The following is a 24,188-nucleotide window of genomic DNA, read 5'->3' as shown; positions in this document are numbered from 1 at the left end:
ACACTGGACTTTAGGCAAACTAGAAACCACATATTCTGAGGCCGCATTTATTGTAGCTGGGGTTTTAACAAAGCAAATTTGATAAATGCTATCGAAGTTCTACCAACACATTGGCTTTAGTACTCGCGCTGGTAAAACGTTGGACCACTGCTACTCAATTTTTCGAAATGCCTACAAGGCCCTCCCCCACCCTCTCTTCGGCAAATCTGATCACGACTCCATTTTGCTCCTCCTTTCCTATAGGCAGAAACTCAAACAGGAAGTACCCGTGCTAAGATTTATTCAATGCTGTTCTGACCAATCGAAATCCATGCTTCAAGATTGTTTTGATCACGCGGACTGGGACATGTTCCGGATAGCCTCTAAGAATAACATTGACGAATACACTGATACGGTGACTGAGTTCATCAGTAAGTGTATAGGAGATGTTGTACCCACTGTGACCTATTAAAACCTACCCAAACCAGAAACCGTGGACAGATGGCAGCATTCGCGCAAAACTGAAAGTGCGAACCACCACATTTAACCATGGCAAGGTGACTGGGAATATGGCGAGCTCTGAACCAACTAATATTAATTTGGGGACAGGTCAAAAAGCATTAAACATTTAAGGCAATTTAGCTAGCTAGCTTGCTGTTGCTAGCTAATTTGTCCACGCATATTCAGGTATAATAACAACCCAAGGTCCTCTACTCTGACAATTAATCCACAGATAAAAGGGTAAAGGTTTCTAGTAATCTCTCCTTCTGGCTTCTTCTTTGGACTTTATATGGCGGATGGCAACGAATTTTAAGGTGCATTACAACGACCAAGTAGACTGGAGTTTGGACCATCTTTCAATCATCCACGTGGGTTTATGCTCCTAAAAAACATTGAGGAGAAGGGAGAAGTGGGATTTGCAGCGCATCAAGCATCACAAATAGAACCAAGTTCTATTTTAGCGCCTGGCTACGCAGACGCTCGTGAGCAGTGTGGTTGCAATGATTGAATAACATGTGCAAGACAGGTCAAAAGCTTTAGAACACCTACTCATTCAAGGATTTTTCTTTATATTCACTATTCTACATTTGTAGAATAATAGTGAAGACATCAAAACCATGAAATAACACGAATGGAATCATGTAGTAACCAAACAAGTGTCAAAATATATTTTATATTTGAGATTCTTCAAATAGCCACACTTTGCCTTGATGACAGCTTTGCACACTCATGGCACTCTCTCAACCAGCTTCATTAAGTAGTCAAGTAAAAGACATATCAACTATTCAGAGGAGACTGTAGGAATCAAGCCTTCATGGGTCAAATTTCTGCTTTTTGGATCCAACTGCCGTGTCTTTGTGACATGCGGTGTGGGTGAACGGATAATCTCTGCAAGTTTATTTCCCACCGTAAAGCATGGAGGTGGTGGTGTTATGGTGCTTTGCTGGTGACACTGTCTGTGATTTATTTAGAATTCAAGGCACACTTAACCAGCATGGCTACCACAGCCTTCTGCAACGATACGCCTTCCCATCTCATCATTTAAGCTCTGGGCCTTGGGTCTGAACCCTGCCTTGTGTAACTGGGTCCTGTAATTCCTGACAGGCTGCTCCCAGCTGGTGAAGGTAGGAAACAACACATTCACTTCGCTGATCCTCAACACAGGGGCCCCACAAGGGTCCGTGCTCAGCCCCCTTCTGTACCTCGTTCACCCATGACTGCATGGCCACGCACGTCTCCAACTCAATCATCAAGTTTACAGACGACACAACAGTAGTAGGCCTGATTACTAACAATGGCGAGACAGCCTACAGGGAGGAGGTGAGGGCCCTGGTGAGAGTGGTGCAAGGAAAATAACCTCTCACTCAACGTCAGCAAACTACCTGCCCTCCAGGACACCTACAGCACCAGATGTCTCTGGAAGGCCAAAAAGATGGTTAAGGACATCAACCACTAGAGCCATGGCCTGTTCACTGCGCTATCATCCAAAAGGCGAGGTCAGTACAGGTGCATCAAAGCTGGGGCCGGGAGACAGAAGCTGTTTTTCAATCTTAAGGCCATCAGACTGTTAAACAGCCATCACTAGCCAGCTTCCACCAGGTTACGCAACCCTGCACCTTAGTGGCTGCTGCCCTATATACAGTGACTTGAAATCACTGCCCACTTTAATGTTTAAATAATGTTTACATACTGCTTTACTCAACTCTTATATACAGTTGAAGTCGGAAGTTTACATACACTTAGGTTGGAGTCATTAAAACTCGTTTTTCAACCACTCCAGAAATTTCTTGTTAACAAACTATAGTTTTGCCAAGTCGGTTAGGACAGCTACTTTGTGCATGACACATACTTTTTCCACTTATAATTCACTGTATCACAATTCCAGTGGGTCAGAAGTTTACATACACTAAGTTGACTGTGCCTTTTAAACAGCTTGGGAAATTCCAGAAAATGATGTCATGGCTTTAGAAGCTTCTGATAGGCTAATTGACATCATCTGAGTCAATTGAAGGTGTACCTGTGGATGTATTTCAAGGCCTACCTTCAAACTTAGTGCCTCTTTGCTTGACATCATGGGAAAATCAAAAGAAATCAGCCAAGACCTCAGACAAAAATTGTAGACCTCCACAAGTCTGCTTCATCCTTGGGAGCAATTTCCAAATGCCTGAAGGTACCACGTTCATCTGTACAAACAATGGCACGCAAGAATAAACACCATGGGACCACGCAGCCGTCATACCGCTCAGGAAGGAGACGCGTTCTGTCTCCTAGAGATGAACGTACTTTGGTGCGAAAAGTGCAAATCAATCCCAGAACAACAGCAGGACCTTGTGAAGATGCTGGATGAAACGGGTACAAAAGTGTCTATATCCACAGTAAAACGAGGCCTATATCGACAACCTTTTTAAAAGGCCGCTCAACAAGGAAGAAGCCACTGCTCCAAAACAGCCATTTAAAAAAGCCAGACTTGGCTTGCAACTGCACATGGGCATAAAGATTGTACTTTTTGGAGAAATGTCCTCTGGTCTAACAAAATAGAATTGTTTGGCCATAATGACCATTGTTGTGTTTGGAGGAAAAGGGGGAGGCTTGCAAGCCGAAGAACACCATCCCAACTGTGAAGCACAGGGGTGGCAGCAGCATGTTGTGGGGGTGCTTTGCTGCAGGAGGGACTGGTGCAATTCACAAAATAGATGGCATCATGAGGGAGGAAAATTCTGGATATATTGAAGCAACATTTCAAGACATCAATCAGGAACCATTGCTTGGTCGCAAATGGGTCTTCCAAATGGACAATGACCCCAAGCATTCTTCCACAGTTGTGGAAAATGGCGTAAGGACAACAAAGTCAAGGTATTACAGTGGCCATCACAATGCCCAGACCTCATCCTGTAGAACAATTGTGGGCAGAACTGAAAAAGCGTGTGCGAGCAAGGAGGCCTACAAACCTGACTCAGTTACACCAGCTCTGTCAGGAGGAATGGGCCAAATTCACCCAACTTATTGTGGGAAGCTTGTGGAAGGCTACCTGAAACATTTGAACCAAGTGAAACAATTTAAAGGCAATGCTACCAAATACTAATTGAGTGTATGTAAACTTCTGACCCACTGGGAATGTGATGAAAGTAATAAAAGCTGAAATAAGTCATTCTCTCTACTATTATTCTGACATTTCACATTCTTAATATAAAGTGGTGATCCTAACTGACCTAAGACAGGGAATTTTTACTAGGATTAAATGTCAGGAATTGTGAAAACTGAGTTTAAATGTATTTGGCTAAGGTGTATGTAAACTTCCGACTTCAACTGTATATACTGTATTATATTCTACTGTATTTTAGTCAATGCCACGCCGACAATGCTCAATCTAATATTTCATATTTCTTAATATCATTATTTTACTTTTAAATGTGTGTGTTTTGCTGTGAATCATTTTTAGATACTACTGCACTGTTGGAGCTTGGAACACAAGCATTTCACTACACCCGCGATAACATCTGCTAAATATGTTTGTGACCAATAAAATTTGATTTGCTTTTGACTGTCTGCAAGTTGAACGTGAATGTAGCCTGTAAGTCTAAGGTAGACACAGATTGTCTCTGTTTTTTGATCTAGCCTTTATACTATAAACAAAGAAGAAGCTGACGAAAAAGTAGATGACAAAGTGTAGTTGGGCATAATTTCCCGACAATAATAAATCATCTTCCTTGTTTCATTCTGATAACGTTACTCATTCATCGCAGAATGCCATGGCATGCGTGTTTGTGTTTATTGATTGTGTTTATGGTTGTGTCTCAGCTGCATGCCATGCTTCGCTATATTATTTATCACCAGATGTGTTAGTAGCTTGAGGGGATTGACAATGGGAAGTGCAAACCCACACACAGCCAAGATGCCAGCCTCCGACAAATACTTGTAAAAAAATATATATATATACTTGTAAAAAAAAAAAAAAGTACTGTCAGCCCCTTGCATCAACATCTGCTGTACAGTGCATTCAGAAAGTATTCAGACACCTTCACTTTTTCCACATTTTGTTATGTAAAAGCCTTATTCTAAAAATGTATTAACCTGTTTGGGATAAGGGGGCAGCATTTTCACATTCGGATGAAAAGCGTGCCCAGAGTAAACTTCCTGCTACTCTGGCCTAGAAGCTAATATATGAATATTATTCGTAGTATTGGATAGAAAACACTCTGAAGTTTCTAAAACTGTTTGAACGATGTCTGTGAGTATAACAGAACTCATATGGCAGGCGAAAACCTGAGAAAAATCCAACCCGGAAGTGGGAAATCTGAGGTTTGTAGTTTTTCAACTCATTGCCTATCGAATATACAGTGTCTATGGGGTCATATTGCACTTCCTAAGGCTTCCACTAGATGTCAACAGTCTTTAGAACCTTGTTTGATGCTAGCTACTGTGCAGGAGGGGGGAGGGAGAGCTGATTGAGTCAGGGGTCTGCCAGAGTGGCATGAGCTGGTCATGCGCACTCATGTGAGAGCAACCTGCGTTCCATTGCAATTCTAAAGACAAAGGAATTCTCCGGTTGGAACATTATTGGAGATTTATGTTAAAAACATCCTAAAGATTGATTCTATACATCGTTTGACATGTTTCTACGAACTGTAATATAATTTTTGGAACTTTTCGTGGGAACTCTCGCCTGGACTTGCCCGTGCCTCGTGAGTTTGGATTGTGAACTGAACGCGCAAACAAAAGGAGGTATTTGGACATAAATGATGGACTTTATCGAACAAATCAAACATTTATTGTGGAACTGGGATTCCTGGGAGTGCATTCTGATGAAGATCATCAAAGGTAAGTGAATATTTATAACGCTATTTCTGACTTCTGTTAACTCCACAATATTGCGGGTGTCTGCATTGCTTGTTTTTGTCTGAGCGCCGTACTCAGATTATTGCATGGTTTGCTTTTTCCGTAAAGCTTTTTTGAAATCTGACACAGCGGTTGCATTAAGGAGAAGTATATCTATAATTCTCTGCATAATACTTTTATCAAAGTTTATTATGAGTATTTCTGTAAATTGATGTGGCTCTCTGAAAATTCGTCAGATATTTTCGAGGCACAACATTACTGACCATAAAGTGCCAATGTAAACTGAGGTTTTGGGTATAAGTATGAACTTTATCAAACAAAACATACATGTATTGTGTAACATGAAGTCCTTTGAGTGTCATCTGATGAAGATCATCAAAGATTAGTGATTAATTTTATCTCTTTCTGCTTTTTGTGACTCCTCTCTTTGGCTGGAAAATGACTGTGTGTTTTTGTGACTAGGCTCTGACCTAACATAATCATATGGTGTGCTTTCGCTGTAAAGTCTTTTTGAAATCGGACAAGATGGGTAGATTAACAAGAAGTTAAGCTTTAATTTGGTGTATTGCACTTGTGAATGTATGAAAGTTACATATTTCCCCAAAATATTTTTGAATTTCGTGCGCTGCCTTTTCAGAGGAATGTTGTCGAGGGGTTCCGCTAGCCTAGCCATATTAAATACATGTTTTGTTTTCATCAATCTACACATAATACCTCAATGACAATGCGAAAATAGTTTTTTTGAAATGTTTGCATATGTCAAATTTGTATTTTTTAATTAAATAAGTATTCAGACCCCAATCGGGGGAGAAGGGTCTTGGTCAGGGAGGTGACCAAGAACCCGATGGTCACTCTCACAGAACTCCACAGAGTTCCTCTGTGGACATGGGAGAACTTTCCAGAAGGACAACTATCTCTGGGGCGCTCCACCAGTCAGGCCTTTATGGTATAGTGGCCAGACGGAAGCCAAGTGGAGTTTGCCAGAAGGCACCTAAAAAACTCTCAAACCATGAGAAACAAGATTCTCTGGTCTGATGAAACCAAGATTGAACTCTTTGGCCTGAATGCCAAGCCTGGAGGAAGCCAGGCACTGCTTATCACCTGGACAATACCATCCCTACAGTGAAGTATGGTGGTTGCATCGTCATGCTGTGGGGATGTTTTTCAGCAGCAGGGACTGGGAGAATAGTCAGGATCGAGGGAAAGATGAACGGAGCAAGGTATGGAGAGATCCTTAATGAAAACCTGCGCCAGAGTGCTCAGGACCTCAGACTGGGGCGAAGGTTCACCTTCCATACCCAAATAGACTCAAGGTTGTAATCAATTCCAAAGGCACATCAACATATAGTACTGAATAAAGGGTCTGAATACTTATGTAAATGTGATATTTCAGTTTTTTTAATACATTTGCAAACATTTCTAAAAACACGTTTTTGCTTTGTCATTATGGGGTGTTGTGTGTAGATTTATGAAAACAATTTAATCCATTTTAGAATACGGCTGTAACGTAACAAAATGTGGAAAAAGTCAAGGGGTCTGAATACTTTCCAAATGCACTGTACAAGCCATAACATGATGATTTATAAGAAAACACAGGTCTTCACTCGTGTGTGTGTGTGTGTGTGTGTGTGTGTGTGTGTGTGTGTGTGAGAGAGCACATGCACGTGTGTGTGTCCTCTATTACCAGACCAACAGGAAGCCGTAAGCCTGAGATGAGTGTGTTTCATTTTCTTCACTGTGTTGAAGGCTTTAAAATAGACTCACTTAGCAAACCCTGAATGTTATGACCTCCGCACTGATCTTTCAATCGCTCTCCCATGCTCTTTTACTAGATCTCCCACTTCTCCTCCGAGAGGCTTTTCTCTCTTCCCCTTTGAACCTAGTCCTTACTTGCCTTGATGCTCTGGCAACCCACTGCTGCACAAATTATTATTTGTCAGAAAGAGCTGGAGTATATAACATTCACGCGAAAAGTGGTATGATCAATATAATCCACGTCGTCACAATACCCATGTATTTGTCAAATGGTGTTCAGTGGTAGTTTCATTAGTGATATTGATGGTTCCTTTTCACTGACCATTTTATGTGCAGAAGTTCTGCTTGTGTATGTAGGCTAGTTTAAACACGGTACACTCTTGAAGTTAGTTCAGTTAATGATAGGGTACTTGTCAGGGTTGTGGTCAATTCACTTCCTGATTTGAAAAGATATTCATAGGAAACCAATGTGCAACTTTCAATTCAAGAACTAGCATTTTTATTCACTTCCTGAATTGTATTAAAACAGAAAAATGGATCCCAGCTCTGGTATGCATTAGCGTGCTACTCAGTCTCTTCCTCCACGGTTGCTGGCTTCTTATTTGTCTCAGTAAGCGGATTCATCATCTCCCCTAATGTGTCCTATTCTCTCTCTCCATCCAGGTGGTGAGACTGTGCCAGAACCCCAAGCTGGCCCTGAAGAACAGCCCACCTTACATCCTGGACCTGCTGCCAGACACCTACCAGCACCTCCGCACCATATTGTCCCGCTACGAGGGCAAGATGGAGACGCTCGGCGACAACGAGTATTTCCGCGTCTTCATGGAGAACCTGACCAAGAAGACCAAGCAGACCATCAGCCTGTTCAAGGAGGGCAAGGAGCGCATGTACGAGGAGAACTCGCAGCCCAGGTGAGAGGATTACGTTTTTTGGAGATTGAGGTGGAAATGGAACTTGTTGTTGACGAAATATAGCTACTTTTCCTGTAATACCTAGGTACTTTTCTCAAATCTTAAAATTGCCGTATCCTGATTTTTACGAGACAGCAAGAGAATTGCCTCTGTTTTTGTACATCGAGCGAGAATTGGGTTTCGTCATCCTCCTGAAATTCTCTTGTGAGGTAGGTCTGCACCCTGACCTGTGTTGAGGGATACTCCGTTCATTCACTACCAGAATATTATCCCTTTCATGAGCCCAGAGCTAAGCCGAGCTGTGCGGTACTGGCTTTGGTTACACATCCACCATGGGTCCAGGAACCGTAATTGAAGGAACATGGTGAACAGCAAGTATCTGAGCCAGTACGGTTTGGGATGGCACAATAGTAGGATCAACATATTCAGAACCTTTTCAGACTATGTCTGAAGTGAAGTGGGGTGTCCTTTTTGTTGAACCCTTCCCAGTCATAGCATGCAGGTGTAGGGGTTAGCTCTCATCCGTGGGTACGTTTCTTCACCGATCTTAAAATGGAGCAATTTAGGCTTGTACTGAGTAACAGCCTAAGAGAAGGGTGCTGTGGTTTGCACAAGTGAACGTTTGTGGTCAGGATGACGCCGATCTACTTGCCTGTGACTCTGTCTCTGTGTTCACAGCCTTTTTTGTCGGCAGTAGCCCCCAGACCTGCAGGCTATAAGGAGCTAAAGAAACCGCAAAATGTAGTCTAACACATTTTATTTTCTTAATAACATCAACTACAACAAAAGTCACTCTCTATGCAAAGGTATACATACAAAACAACTTACGGATGCACACAAACAATGACTACATCTCACACCCCCGTCCCTAGTGCCTGCATTATTGTTCGCCACTAGGCCTTAAATTGAATCAATTTAACTAACACTTTTTTTAAATAATACATTTTGTTTAACAATTTCATAACGTCTTTTTAGATGACTGAGCTCATTTTTTTGCCGCAGACCTTGCTGTCCATGCATTTGTAGGTCAGGGGTCTGAGTAATCAAGCATCCCAGAGAAGGACTTGTATGCGAAGCCATTAGCAAAGTTGAAACATTCTTGACCGCCCTTTATAAATCCCGTCAGAAATGCAGGATTTGGCCTAAATCTGGGGGGGGCTGGGGGGCTGGGCTGGGCGGGGCTATGACAGGCTGTCATTCAACTTTGCCAACGGCACCCCTTATCATTCCTCCTCTGAGATGCCTGATAACTACGGCCCCAGGTTATACAGTTAAATAGGACGATAGGCTAAGCTTGATTTGCACATATCTATCTTATTGCTGGCCTCTCCCAGCCCAATCGGTTACACGCAGGGGGAGCATGATTATGATGGCTTGAGTTAAGTATCAATAGCATATCTTTTGTCCATGAACTGATAGACAAATTAGACCCCTGAGCTCATTCAATCTCCAATCTACTCAAAACACTACCCTTTTTATTTTATAAAAAAAAATAAAAAAAACAACTTATGAAAACTGCAGTTAATTTCCTTCTTTTAATGCGATGAATCAGAGTAGCGATGACTCTGTCTGCCTGTAGTTTTTCCACGGCTTCTGTTTTTCCGGACAATGAGTCTCCTTGTGCTGAAACTAAGGGAGAGGAGGCTCCGCTCACAAGTTCATTCCTCTTCTGTCTTCCCCCTAATTGAATTAGCGTTAAGTAATGGGCCCATTTTTTAAACTGTCTTAACCACTCCTTTGTGAAATACAATTTCATCACTTCGTTACAGAGGGAGTGGGTTCTAGAGCCGGAGCTGGTAATAACCGATGAAGCTCTCCCACACGGACCAGAGACAAAGAGCGCTATTGTGCCTAGGGAAGGGCTCAAATGAGTAGGCTATTGCCCGGTAGTGTGGTTAGTGTGTTACCGTTAGACATTGGCTTTAGCTGAGTGACACTCCTCCCAGCTCTACGTTACCTTTTTTTACAAGGAGCACGTGTTTGCTTAAGTTGAAAAAATGTAGGCGGACACACAAATTTAGGAGCACAATGAAAAATATTTGAGTTGCTAAAGCTCCTAAATTATAATTCCATGTCGCCCTAAATATTTAGGGGCGTATGCGACTTTAAAACGGTCGCACTGTAGAGCCCTACTTACCACTCTCTTTCCTTCTGGATAGGATGGAGATGGTTAAAACAATTTGATACACTGTTAGCTTCAGACTCGACTGAAATTAGTTTCCTGTATCGACATAATGTTCGCTATTCCCTTTCCTCTGGTTGTTAAAGATTGAGCACCATTTAGTGAAAAATGATGGATGGTAGTTATGAATGATACGTGATGATTACAATGGCCGTTTCTCCTCAGACCATTGCAGTACAAAGAGCGATAGAGTGGGTGGATGTGGTGCTGAGATGCATATGCAGATTTCGCCACAATAGTACCCCCGCTAAATTCACTTCTATTTATTTTAATTTTGGCGTCCGCCCCTCCATATTTAGGTTTGAGCAGTACAAATCGTTTTTGCTTCTCTTGTACACAGACATACAGACACACAGCCCCCATAGGCTCGCGAGTGGCGCAGTGGTCTAAGTCTAAGCATCTCAGTGCTAGAGGCATCACTACAGACCCTGGTTCGACCCCGTCCGGGTTTGGCCGGGTAGGCTGTCATTGTAAATAAGAATTTGTTCTTAACTGACTTGCCTAGTTAAATAAAGGTTCAATTATTATACTGTATATCTTTTTTTTATTCTTAGGAGTGTGAACTGTGCATTCAGTGTTCTGACTGTATTGCTGGTTGATTACCACAACCACGGTAGACTTGCTATTTTGAGTTCCGCTTTTTGTGCGGCGGTGGTCTGACATGGGAGTCTAGCTGCAGCGCTGCTGTGTGAGGGGGCGAGGTGGTGTCTGCGAGAAGGGACCTAATGATTAACAGTGACACACAGTCACAAACTGTGTGCGCCACAGTTACTTCCCGGTAGCCTACGAGCTTCCTTTTCCTGTTTCTCACAGGCCAGCTAGTTCCATTTTCTACCCTGCTCAAAGAGAGAGGGGGAGGGTGCACAGCTAACGCTAGCCTGTCTATAACCGCAAAGTCCAGGCTGAGTATGGAGTCAATGTGGGCAGAAAATAGGCACTTCCAACCTCCCCTATATCCAGATATTGTTCTGACCTCCCTGAGCTTTGCTGTTTGATCTGGCTTCCTTGACTAAGCCTATGACGAGCGAGCCATCCTGACTGCTGGTAGTTAATATATCCTGAGGGGAGAGGAAGGACCACAAATGGCACCCTGTTCACTATATAGTGCACTACTTTTAACCAGGGCCTATGCGGCTTTAGTCAAAAGTATTGCACTATGTAGGGAACGGGGTGCCATTTGGGATGTAGTCCCGGGTCTGTAGTCCGAGGCGCGAGGCAAGGCTGTCATTTCAACTCCTAACGCCGTTTTCATATCCACGGGGCAGGAAACCAGAACAACAGTCCGGCTCTCCTTTTTAGCGGGCTGGCTCTCTCATCCTTGTTTCACTCCACCGCATGCCCATGATCCTGGCCTTGTTGGATTTGAACGTGTTCAGATCAACATAAGAGGAAGGACACGCCCTCTACATTCATGCATCCCCGTTACAGCCTCCTGCTGCCTGTCGTAGCCTCCGCTGGCTACAGCTGGGGGTATTGCAGATGGTGGGACCCCAGTGACGTTGCGAGAAGGATCTGCATGGTTGGCCCTGGGCCTCCTACTTCATCTTCCTCACTACTGCCGACACCCACTGTCTCTATGCCATCCTTTCTCTCTGCAGACAGGGGAAGAGCTAGCCTCTCATATCTTCTTGCACCTGGCAGTCTCAAGCCAGTCTGCACGTCCCTGAAAGTGCCTCGGTGGCTCACACAACCCCCCCCCTGTATCCATCTCTTCCACCTTACTCTGACGTATTCAATCTCTTCTCTAAATAAGACAAAGACATGATTGCAAATGGTTTATTTTGAGAATGCTGACAAAACGGTTGTCATTACAGTATGTAGTTGCTATCTGAAGGGGCTTCTCTGCCTCTTATCTATGCTGCCGGGACTCTGTGGTATCATGCCAAGTTCAGCATTAGTACCATGACGTCACTGTATTTGCAAAGGGCACTTGTGCCAGTTGCTAAATTTGTCCCTCAAAGCTCTGGCCTAAGATAAAGTATGACTTCCTATTTTCTATAAATGTGCCTGACTAGACGGGCAGACAGCCTGCTGGTGAAACAATAGTTTCTCTCTCAGGAGCAGGCTATTGGCTTTGACTATCCCATCTTATCTGCTGGCAAAGGTCTATGTGAACGGATCAGTTCTAGCAATAGGGAAATGCACTGTGGGATAACAATATCATGCAAAGAAAGGATGTGTACATTTTTGTGGTGCATGCAGAGAATGTGGCCCACATTTGCATAATGCATACTGCAGCGTCACTCACTGTCTGCTTATCTGTGTTTTAGGCTGCTGAATTTTACATATTCTTTGCCACTTCATTCATTCATTCATACACCATTCATACTTTTATATAACTGCTCTGTCTGAAATGTTAGGCTATTTCTTAATGGGTTCTGTAAGATCAGACAGACGATTTGTGGTTGGTTTCTGACTAGTGGTGTGACAAATGGGAAAACATTTAACGTTTAAACAGCCATAAAAAAAAAATTCAATAAGAAAATAATCTTAAAATTTACATGTGAATTCACAATACAGCTGTGCTGCTTCCAGCAATGGTTTGGGTCTGAGTCCCTTTCAGATAGTTAAGCATTGCACCTGTACCTCAATTCCACCTCGCAAAGTTTGCATATCCTTCTCATTTAACTTCTCAAAGTATTGCCATACAGGGAGTGCTGACCCTTTTAGTCGACTGGTCGATTGTTTGGTGGATAGGCTGTTGGTCGACCAAGATGGGGGGAAAAAAATTGTAGAGCAGTCCAAAATATATATATATTTTATTGCGCATGAGACACCTGTCTCATTCACGCCTGTCTCGGTGGACTAATCCATTGCGGAAGCCACGTGTATGGCACACCAGTATCACCAGTAGTACATTTACCATTAATTCCCATCATTTCTCATCTACAATGCTTGTTTGGTTACGGTCATTTCTGTTAATGCATTACATATATTTTGATTAGTCTTTTACAGTTTTCATTGTCTGAGTGGACACGTTTGCAGACCGCACAACCTAGGCTACACTAGTTTTAGTTCATTTCATTCCATTTAGGAGTTGTTAATTTATTCATTGACATTTTTATATATAAATATATATATATATATTCTTTTAGGGCGTAGATTGTAGCTTCCATCAATGTAATTGTCTTATCACTTCCAATCCCCCATATATTTTTTTTGCAAATATATATATATATATATATATACATGCGTGCATATACATACACAAATACACACTTATATATTTTCCTTTACTTTCTAACTCTACCACCCCCTCCTATAATTGGAGTAAACTACTGAACAACAACTCTTCTGCTTCCAGCTAATACATACTATATAAATAGTTGTCATTGTCGTTTGTTTCAAGCGATCCTGTCAATGTTGAGTAAAGACGCGCACCAGATTATACATAGACGTATGCCTGCCTGGCCTGTGTGCAAATGTAGGCCTCCAAATGTGCCCATTTGAGGATCTGATAGTATTTCTGATTGTCTTAACTCACCACCAGTGTGGAACTTCTCAAAGTAATTTTTTACTTCACCTCAAACAGCAAGTGACCAAAGTCTTTTTACAGCCATTAAGAATAGTCCCTCAATGTAGCCTATTTTAAACATCTTTCCAGCTCTCTTTCCGTAACCACTCAGCGTGGGGGGGGGGGGAGGAAATGGTTGCAAATGTGCTCGAGCTTCAGTAGCTAGGTCAGACCCAAGTTAATAGTTGATGCAATGTTTCATGTTCGTTGCAGACAGGCCATGCCTAGCCAATGTGATTTCTAGAATATTTATTTTTATCCGGATATTTTCTACCTGCAGGCTGCAATGTTTTTATTTGTTGGCTTTATATATGCTATTTTTTTACATAGTTGGCAATGGCTATATAAGTATTTTTTATAAAAAAATAGATTAACCACATGATCATTTATTTTGAGATTCGAAGACTTTATTATACTGAAAAAAATATATAAATGCAATATGTAAGGTGTTGGTCCCATGTTTTAACAGCTGAAATAAAAGATCCCAGAAATGTTCCAAATGCACAAAAAGCTTATTTCTCTCAAATATTGACAACAAATTTGTTTACATCCCTGTTAGTGAGCATTTCTCCTTTGCCAAGATAATCCATTCGTCTGACAGGTGTGGCATGTTAAGAATTTGATTAAACAGCATTATCATTACACAGGTGCACCTTGTGCTGGGGACAATAAAAGGCTACTCTAAAATGTGCAGTTTTGTCATACAACACAATGCCACAGATGGCCCAAGTTTTGAGTGAGCGTGCAATTGACATGCTGACTGCAGGAATGTCCACCACAGCTTTTGCCAAAGAATTTAATGTTCATTTCTCACCTGCGGGATTGTCTGAGTGGGTGCTAAGGTGTATTTCTGTCTGCAATAAAGCCCTTTTGTGGGGGAAAACTCATTCTGATTGGCTGCGCCCTTACCATGTGAAATCCATAGATTAGGGCCTAATTTATTTATTTCAATTGACTGATTTCCTTATGAACTCAGTAAAATCTTTGACATTTTTGCATATTACAATTTAGATATTTTTTTCAGTATATAAATTAAATGAAACTGTTTAAATTAAAAATGTGCATATAAAAATCATAACTGGCATGCAGATCGGTAGAAATGGTAAGATAAGTTGGCACTCCAAGTGGAAAAGGTTGCTGACCCCTGGAGTAGCCTGAGTTTTCTGTGCATCGGCAAGATGGAACAAGGAAGTCTTGAGGTTTTGCTCACCTGAGGTAGAGTATCTCATGATAAGCTGTAGACCACACTATATTTACCTAGAGATTTCATCTATATTTTTCGTAGCTGTCTATTTACCAACACAAACCAATGCTGGCACTAAGACCGCACTCAACGAGCTGTATAAGGCCATATGCAAACAAGAAAATGCTCATCCAGAGTTGGCACTCCTAGTGGCCAGGGACTTTAATGCAGAGAAACTGAAATCAGGTTTACCTCATTTCTACCAGCATGTGCAACAAGAGGGGAAAAAAACTTTGACCACCTTTACTCCACACACAGAGACGCGTACAAAGCTCTCGCTCGCCCTCCATTTGGCAAATCTGACCATAACTCTATCCTCCTGATTCCTGCTTACAAGCAAAAACTACCAGTGACTTGCTCAATACCAAAATGGTCAGACGACGCAGATGCTAAGCTACAGGACTGTTTTGCTAGCAGAGACTGGAATATGTTCCGGGATTCTTCCGATGGCATTGAGGAGTATACCACATCAGTCACTGACTTCATCAATAAGTGCATCGATGACGTTGCCCCCACAGTGACCATACGTACATCCGCATCCAAAAGCCATGCATTACAGGCAACATCCGCACTGAGCTAAAGGGTAGAGATGCTGCTTTCAAGGAGCGGGACTCTAACCCGGACGCTTATAAGAAATCCTGCTATGACTTCCGACGAACCATCAAACAGGCAAAGCATCCATACAGGACTACGATTGAATCCTACTACACCGGCTCCGACGCTCATCAGATGTGGCAGGGCATTCAAACTATTACGGACAACAAAGCGAAGCACAGCTGCGAGCTGCCCGGTGACACGAGCCTACCAGACAGCTAAATTACTTCTATGCGCGCATCGAGGCAAGCAACACTGAAGCGTGCATGAGAGCACCAGCTGTTACGGACGACTGTGTGATCACGCTCTCCGTAGCTGATGTGATTTAAGACCTTTAAACAGGTCAACATTCACAAGGCCGCAGGGCCAGACGGATTACCGGGATCTGTACCCCGTGCTTGCGCTGACCAACTGGCAAGTGTCTTCACTGACATTTTCAACCTGTCCCTGACTGAGTCTGTAATACCAACATGTTTCAAGCAGACCACCATCGTCCCTGTGCCCAAGAACACGAAGGCAACCTGCCTAAATGACTACCGACCCGTAGCATTCACGCCTGTAGCTATGAAGTGCTTTGAAAGGCTGGTCATGGCTCACATCAACACCATTATACCAGAAACCCAAGACCCACTCCAATTTGCATACCACCCCAACAGATCCACAAGTTATGCAGTCTCTGTTGCACTCCACACTACCCTTTCCCACCTGGACAAAAGGAACACCTACGTGAGAATGCTATTCATTGACTACAGCTCAGCGTTCAACACCATAGTGCTCTCAATGCTCATCACTAAGCTAAGGACCCTGGGACTAAACACCTCTTTCTGCAACTGGATCCTGGACTTCCTGATGGGTCGCCCCCAGGTGGTAAGGGTAGGTAACACATCTGCCACGCTGGACCTCAACACGGGGACCCCTCGGGTGCGTGCTCAGCCCCCTCCTGTACTCCTTGTTCACCCATGACTGCATGGCCAAGCACCACTCCAACAACATCATTAACTTTGCTGACGACACAATGATGAGACAGCCTATAGGGAGGAGGTCAGAGACCTGGCAGTGTGGTGCCAGGATAACAACCTCTCCCTCAACGTGAACAAGACAAAGGAGATAATCGTGGACTACAGGAAAAGGAGGGCCAAGCATGCTCCCATTCTCATCGACAGGGCTGTAGTGGAGCAGGTTGAGAGCTTCAAGTTCCTTGGTGTCCACATCACCAACAAACTATCATGGTCCAAACACACCAAGACAGTTGTGAAGAGGGCACAACAAAGCCCCTCAGGAGATTGAAAAGATTTGGCATGGGTCCTCAGAGCCTCAAAGTTCTACAGCTGCACCATCGAGAGCATCCTGGTTGGTTGCATCACTGCAACCTGGTTTTCTTGATCTCTGGCACCCTCGAGTCATTTGTGTCTTAATTATTTAAACACAGTGTGCTTAAAGCATCAGACAAGCTCAGTAGCCTACATATAGTTGGTTTTATTAAAACACATAGGGTGTGTCTAAATAGGGAAAAATACACGTTTAAAAATGTCTACCAATCCATTGAAACAGACGAATCTAGGTCGACCACTATTTTATTTTTAGTCTGGGACAGCCTTACGTACAGGACTTCGCTTCTGTCGCTTTCCTTTCTCTGCCAATTTTCCAACTGTTAACAACGATGACGTTGATTCCTCGACTTCTTGCCCGGTGTCGACTCTCATTTCTGAGTGTCAAGATTAGATTCTGCTAGGAATCGATTCCTAAGATTCAGTGTTTTTGGAACGGAGGAAACTGTTTAGTTGCCGTACTTCCAAGAACATTTGCAACTTTCATAGCAAGCTAGCGGGGGATGGAGAGAGAGGGGAGGGGCACAGTATAGGAAGGTCGGCCACCAGGCAGACCGAGTCAGAACTGTGTACTAGGCCTATCCATCGGCGATCAAAAGCTGTATCTCACAATTTCTTGGCTTAGTGTCTTGCGGCTAGGATATTCTACACGCAACAGAACGAAGACTGAACACATACTCGCATCAGTAGATAAGAGAAAGACACACACACACAGACACACACACAGACGCACGCACACAGGCACGTACACATATATGCACGCGAACACAAACGCACACGGAGGCAACACTGCATCATGTTTATTTATGGCGTTCTGCTGTCAGTTTCAAAATAATACAGATAATCTACTCCTCACACTAGATTACGAGCAACATTAGGCTATTAACAGTTTCCTATTTGGCCTGGTGACACAGCAAATAGGCTATGCAAGTGTGGTAAAGGCTATTTAGACAGGAAATGGTAAGATTAGCATTGGTTGATATCTCACACTGTTAGCACGTAATAGCACTGAGTGAACATTTTTCAGGGGTGAGGCAGTGACTTGTGTCTTTCCGAGTCTTGATCAGGGTGGATGCGTACGTCTGCTGTCACTGCTGTTTCCTATCAGAGATCTGGTGCGAAGCCACTTCCGGAGAGTTCAATGTTATAATGTGAAGACTGTGATGAAAGGGGAACCCAGTTTTTCCATCTTGTGGCAGCGGTGTTTCTTTTTTTTTTCTGTTGAAGTGTCAATATGAGTATTGTGGCGTGCTTTTGTTGCTGCTGCACGCTGGGTGTTGAGGATCCTAGTTCACAGACTGATGGTACATTGTATTGCGTTGAAAGAAGGCCTACCACCAGGCTTGCACGATGTCAATCTCCCCCCCCCCCCCCCCCCCCCGAATGTCATGTAGGCCTAATGTGTGCAGTGCCCCAGCCACTGTCATTTAGTCCCCCAGACCGTCCGTCCGTCCGTCCAGTAATTGGCTTCAAGTGGTCCGCGGCTTTAACTTTCTCGCTTTCTATCTCAGAAAACCGTAAACGGGAAGGGAGCAGCCAGCTGCAGGTCAAAGGTCAGCACCGTATCCAGGGAGAGCTTGGCCCATCCCCGCGGTAACGGCGAGGATCTATGCTTAATTGTCGAGGCAGCGCTGGATTGAGGGGGCATATGTATCTGCGGGTTAACTAGCGCATGCAGAATAAGAACAGGACTGCATCCCAAGTGGCACCATTTTGCCTATATAGGGCACTACTTTTGGTGAAAGTAGTGCACTATATGGGGAATAGTGTGCCATTTTGAACGCAGAGAGAAATGCCATGCCGGGGTTAGCAAAACACCCAGCAGCCCACTCACTGAGGTTGCATTTACTTAGAAACACACTCTCTTTCTCTCCCTCTCTCCGGCTAATGATGTCCTTTGGTTTTTCAGCGGAAAAGGAATGGACATAAATAATAAATGGACGTATTTGTGAGTTGGTGTAGTTTTTCGAAAATTCTAACTTTAACTTTTGTTGGGTGCTGCTGTTTGTATCTGTTTTGGTTTTGAGTTAAAGCAGATGACACATACAGACGCGTATAGGACTAGCCTATATATTTTAATTTGATTTAACTAGACAAGTCCGTTAAGAACAAATTCTTATTTACAATGACGGCCTACCCCGGCCAAACCCGGACGACGCTGGGCCAATTGTGCGCCGCCCTATGGGGCTCCCATTCACGGCCGGATGTGATGCAGCCTGGATTCGAACCAGGGACTGCAGTGACGGCCCTTGCACTGAGATGCAGTGCCTTAGACCGCTGCGCCACTCGGGAGCCCGTATGCACTTGTGAGGATCCGAGAGGATTCTAAACAATGTTTTTAATAGCACCACCTTGCCCTCTGTTAGGAGTGTGTGGACTAAGCAGAGTGTCAACTCCACTGTCCACTAGGCTGGTCTCTGTATCAATCAACATACATGAGATGCATTTAAGGGTTAGGGCCCCCTTGCCTCTCCTTGTAGCATTGGTGCCATGCCCAGTCGCACAGAGAAATACATAGCAAGAGTCCTACCCTAGTCAGAGATATGAGGAAAGGAATCACACGCACACTGTAAACTCATAAGCTACAATATCACTCTCAGATTGACAGTAACTCATTGTTTTCTAGAAAGTTTCACTTAATGGTGACTACACACACACACACATACACTAGTCTCTCACACACACACAGTGACTGAGCACAGGTGTGCTTCACCGAGGGCACTGCCATCTACAGAGCAATGCCCACACTAGCCTCGTCAAGAACCAGGCTTCCCTAAAACTGGAAGCCTGGGGAAGTTCATGGCAAAAAAATAGCTAAATGAGGTGGACACCCTGTGTAAATCTCACACACACACACACCCACACACACACACTCAACTCACACACACACACACACACACACACACTCAACTCACACACACACACACACACACACACACACTCAACTCACACACACACACGCACACACTCAACTCACACACACACACGCACTCAACTCACACCCACACACACACTCAACTCACACAGACACACACACACACACACACACACACACACACACACTCAACTCACACAATTTGTCAGGGTGTCTGTATCCTCACTCTGTTTTTTCGAGCTCATCTTAAGTCTGTCCTCCTCTCTCTCCCCTCCCTTCCCCTGTGCTGGCATTGTGGAGTGAGAGGAGAGGGAGAATCTGGTTGGAAGCAGCTGCGACGACGCTGCCGCCACACTCGCGCTCTCTTGTGCATGTCAATTGTCCCGGCTCCAAGAGCCTCGCACAATCCCTCACTGTGCTATCCCGTAAATCACGCGCTTCCCCTCCCCCCTGCCGCCACTGCGCTCGCCCTCCTGCCCCACCTCGCTGCTCATGTGCCCAGGGGTGGCTGGAATCAGATAAATGTACCAGGCATGTCGTGGCCTCACCTCCCTCCAACCACCCCTCCCTTCTGCCCGTCAAACCCCAGCTTGCACATCCAGGGCCCAGGCTAGCATGTGTAGCGTGATGGGGGTCTGGTCCCTCCTGGCGTTCTCTCTCTCTCAGCTTCCACCATGAAGCTCAGCCCCTGGCCTCTATCTATGTTGTGGCGTGGAAATTACAAAGCCATGTTAACATGACATGTTAGCTATCGGTGGCTAAAGTTAGCTGATATGTGTAGTGGCTGTTTTAAAGAAAACAAACCCATGGGTTAGTTTTCTCCTGGCCCATAAGAGTACTTTCAGGGTGAGGAACCATCTAACATGAAGTTGTACAATACTCTCTCTCTCTCTCTCTCTCTCTCTCTGTTCCTCTTCTGTAGACGGAACCTGACCAAGTTGTCGCTGATCTTCAGTCACATGCTGGCCGAGCTCAAAGCCATCTTCCCCAACGGCCTGTTCCAGGGGGATAACTTCCGAATCACCAAGGCTGACGCCGCCGAGTTCTGGAGAAGATCGTTTGGGGACAAGTGAGTCCACCTCTGCTCTCTGCAAAAAAAAAGTAGACATTTGCTGCAAGCTAGCTAGTCACGGTGGATGTATTTACATCTAAGTGGTAAGACTGGATATATTTATGCACCACATGATGGAAACAGGAAGAAGGAAATGGCTTTGACCTTTTCAAGCTATGTGAGGTAGCCTAGATAAGCAGATAGAAAGTAGTTACTTGAGTCGATTTTTTTGTTTACTATCCTTGTTTTATTATTTTTTTGTCATTTGCCTGTAAACACCCAGGAAAAGGAATTGGTCAAATTAAGCCCACGTGATTTCATATGGCGTGACGAAAATGGGTCCATAAAAAGAACAGAATCGGCCGTGGCTTAATGTCATTGCTGACCCCTGACCTAAACTCTATTATTGCACTGTAGCAAATAACATTGTGTGGAACGTCCATATTAAGGGTCAAATCAGAAGTGGGATCGGACATTGTAAGTGCAATAACAGGGAAGTTTTAATACACTGCATCGATGTTGCTTGTTCGTCTCAATGGGTATAGTATCGTAAACATGTTGTCCTGATGTGTTCTCAGGACTATAGTGCCTTGGAAGGTGTTCCGGCAGGCACTGCACGAGTTCCACCCCATCAGCTCGGGCCTGGAAGCCATGGCCCTCAAGTCCACCATCGACCTCGCCTGCAACGACTACATCTCCGTCTTCGAGTTTGACATCTTCACCAGGCTCTTCCAGGTCGGGCCTACACTCACATGCACACACACACATGGACGCACGCAAACGCACACAATCACACACTTCCCCCTTTGTACTACTTCCCACTGCGACAACGTACACACTTTCTCTTGAGAGATAAGTTGAGAAAAAGGGTCTAACAATGCTCATTACCATAGCAACACTTTCTAACTACCCATGGGTTTTCCAAAGCAAGACTATTGTGGCCGTGTGTGTTTCGCTGCTATGTGTTATTAGGTGGCAGTTGTCTGCATCCCTGGCTGCCTGCTGAGAGAGAGACAGGGAGCCAGTGTTTTGAGTTGAGTGGCTGCTTCACGTGTGTCCAGGCTGAATAGAGGCCTCTTGCTGCCCCTTGTTGTTGGCATAATGCAGGCTCCAACTCTTAAAGAACCCACTTTACAGCAGTGGTTCTCAACTGGTTTTGCTTCGGGACCCATATTGAACCAGGTTGTCTAAGTCGCGATCTAATATTCGCATCGTGAATTTATTTATTTTTTGCCAAAATGCAATCTGGAGAACTGTTTTATTCTATATTGATAGTAAATGGGCCAATTATATGACAAGGGAACAACAGTCCCATCTTTTTCATTTTCAATAATACAAATTTGCCCATATTCTGGCTTGAGACTATAAAATCAACCAAATACTCTAAATGAATAATTCTACATTGAAAATACTACGATTTGAAGAAAAGTAATTTGGAGGTAAAATTATTTCAATGTAAAGGTTCATTATTATTTCTACACACTTTCTACCTGGTCTAAGTCATTTCAATTCAGACTGGAGTATATATTTAAAAAACACTCACAACCCATTCAAACCTGGGTCGCGACCCACCAGTTGGGAATCGCTGCTTTACAGGGAGTCAGGAGACTGGATGAAATGAAGTGCCTTGGAGAGGAGTGGTGTTTTTGGGCTAATTCTATCAAGTCGTTAAGTTGCCACTGGACAGAGAACAGAGAGCGCTTACTGGGCCTGCTGGTCAGCTGTGAGGCACAAACTGTACCACAATATATCCGTCCTGTCACAAAGGACCTCGGAATCTGACACTTCCGATTCTATTCTAGTTGCATTGAAGATTAAGTTTAAGCCTAGTCTTGGATTGGTTTCAATTTAGATGAACCTCTATCCGGGGACACCCCCCCCCGCTGCTCTTCTTCACACACGTCATGTTTAATGCTGTTGCTAAATGCTAAAAGACCAACAACCAACTAGGTTATTGTCTCATTATAGTTACCTCTATGATGCACAAAGCACAGGGTTGTATTCATTAGGGCACGCACCGGGAAAATATTGTAAAACTTTTTGCGACGGAAAATGGAAATGAGGTGTTTCTTATTGGACAAGTCCAAGTAGTTGCTCCTTGTTTCAGTCCATTTTCTTCTGTCTGGTGCCTAATGAATATGACCCACGCCACTTACATGGCAATTTCAAAACCTAAAAGCGAAGGTTTATATAAATGTTCCCAATTTGTTTCTAAGGGACAACTAATATTTGATTTGATGGTTTCTTCATTTCATTAGGCCGTAGCTAGCTCCCTGGCTTGTGTGACAGTGAGTGGATTGGATGCGGTGCAAACTAGATGGCTGGCTGGCTGCGAGTCGTGCTGAACAGCTGAATCAACCTCTTTATTTTGGCTTTTAGAAGCGCCCTAGAAATAGCCGCGGCGTGTTTGCCGACAGCGCTCATGTTCTTTTGAAGCCCCTGGACATCAAGGTCATGCTTCTCATCAGCATGTGAATCAACCTGTATGATGGATAGATGGATAAAGGAGACACTGCAGTAGGATGGAAGCATCATTTCCAGTTAGTAACAAGACAGGGTGGTCTGTTTAGAAGTAGTGCACTATATGGAATAGGGTGCCATTTGTGACGTGTCCGTTTGCTACTAGCTCCCTTTATACAATAGCCAACTGACGATAAAAATACTGGTAGTAGTAAATGTATAATTAGGACTGCTGTCTGCCATGGATGTCTTAGCACAGGAGCCATAGTTATAGATATCTGATGGTTAGGTTCAGTGCAGTGTGACGTGACTTTGATTAATGTGATGACTGTTATTTATAGAATCAACTAACTTATGTTTAATTGTTACCAGATTTAATTAATCACGTAACAACTAACTCATTTGGAATTTCGGGCACCACGGAAGTTGTTATTTAACGAGTTACCATCTCCCGAATTCAACTCATTCCTAAACTAGCCCACCAATGTCTGTTGTGTGGATCGAGCAGTCATTTGAAAGAGTAACAAAATTTCAGCGAGACAACTCAAAGGTGAAATCCATTAACGCCAAGATAATGGAATTCATTGCCCTTGACAATCAACCGTTCTCTGTCGTGGGTGATGTTGGCTTTTGCCGACTGGTCGCGCACCAGTACGCACTAGCAAGTGCGCTATTTTTCAGATGTTTCCCTACCGGAGTTAGCTTGTGTAGCTTCACAACATACATACTAGGGAACGCCGTTTGGGTCTTTGCATGTCAAAAAATATACAGTATCGCTGTCAAAGCTGTACAAAAAAAGTCTGCAAACTAGCAAACACCGGCCACAAACGATGTGTTTACAATACCGCGTTGGTAATAAAGCATAATTTGGTCGACCGCAACTTCTGGGGTAGCTAGCTTTAGCTTGGTACCTAGCTAGCACCAATACAACCAGCCTGAAAACAATGACCAGTAGAACC

At 43.8% G+C, this 24,188-nt stretch overlaps 1 protein-coding gene across 1 annotated transcript in view; it reads left to right on the top strand.

Moving 5' to 3' along the window:
• LOC120018426 (E3 ubiquitin-protein ligase CBL-like) overlaps positions 1-24,188 on the top strand; it is a 52,150-nt gene that overhangs the window by 10,287 nt on the left and 17,675 nt on the right. The window contains exons 2-4 of the mRNA XM_038961620.1: positions 7,735-7,982; positions 20,641-20,787; positions 21,348-21,504. Of these exons, the coding sequence (XP_038817548.1) occupies positions 7,735-7,982; positions 20,641-20,787; positions 21,348-21,504 (552 nt within the window). The remainder of the gene's footprint in view (positions 1-7,734; positions 7,983-20,640; positions 20,788-21,347; positions 21,505-24,188) is intronic.

The sequence above is a fragment of the Salvelinus namaycush genome, chromosome 23 (genome assembly GCF_016432855.1).
Source record: "Salvelinus namaycush isolate Seneca chromosome 23, SaNama_1.0, whole genome shotgun sequence".
Classification (NCBI taxonomy): Eukaryota; Metazoa; Chordata; class Actinopteri; order Salmoniformes; family Salmonidae; genus Salvelinus; species Salvelinus namaycush.
This window is presented reverse-complemented; position numbering and strand designations above follow the sequence as displayed.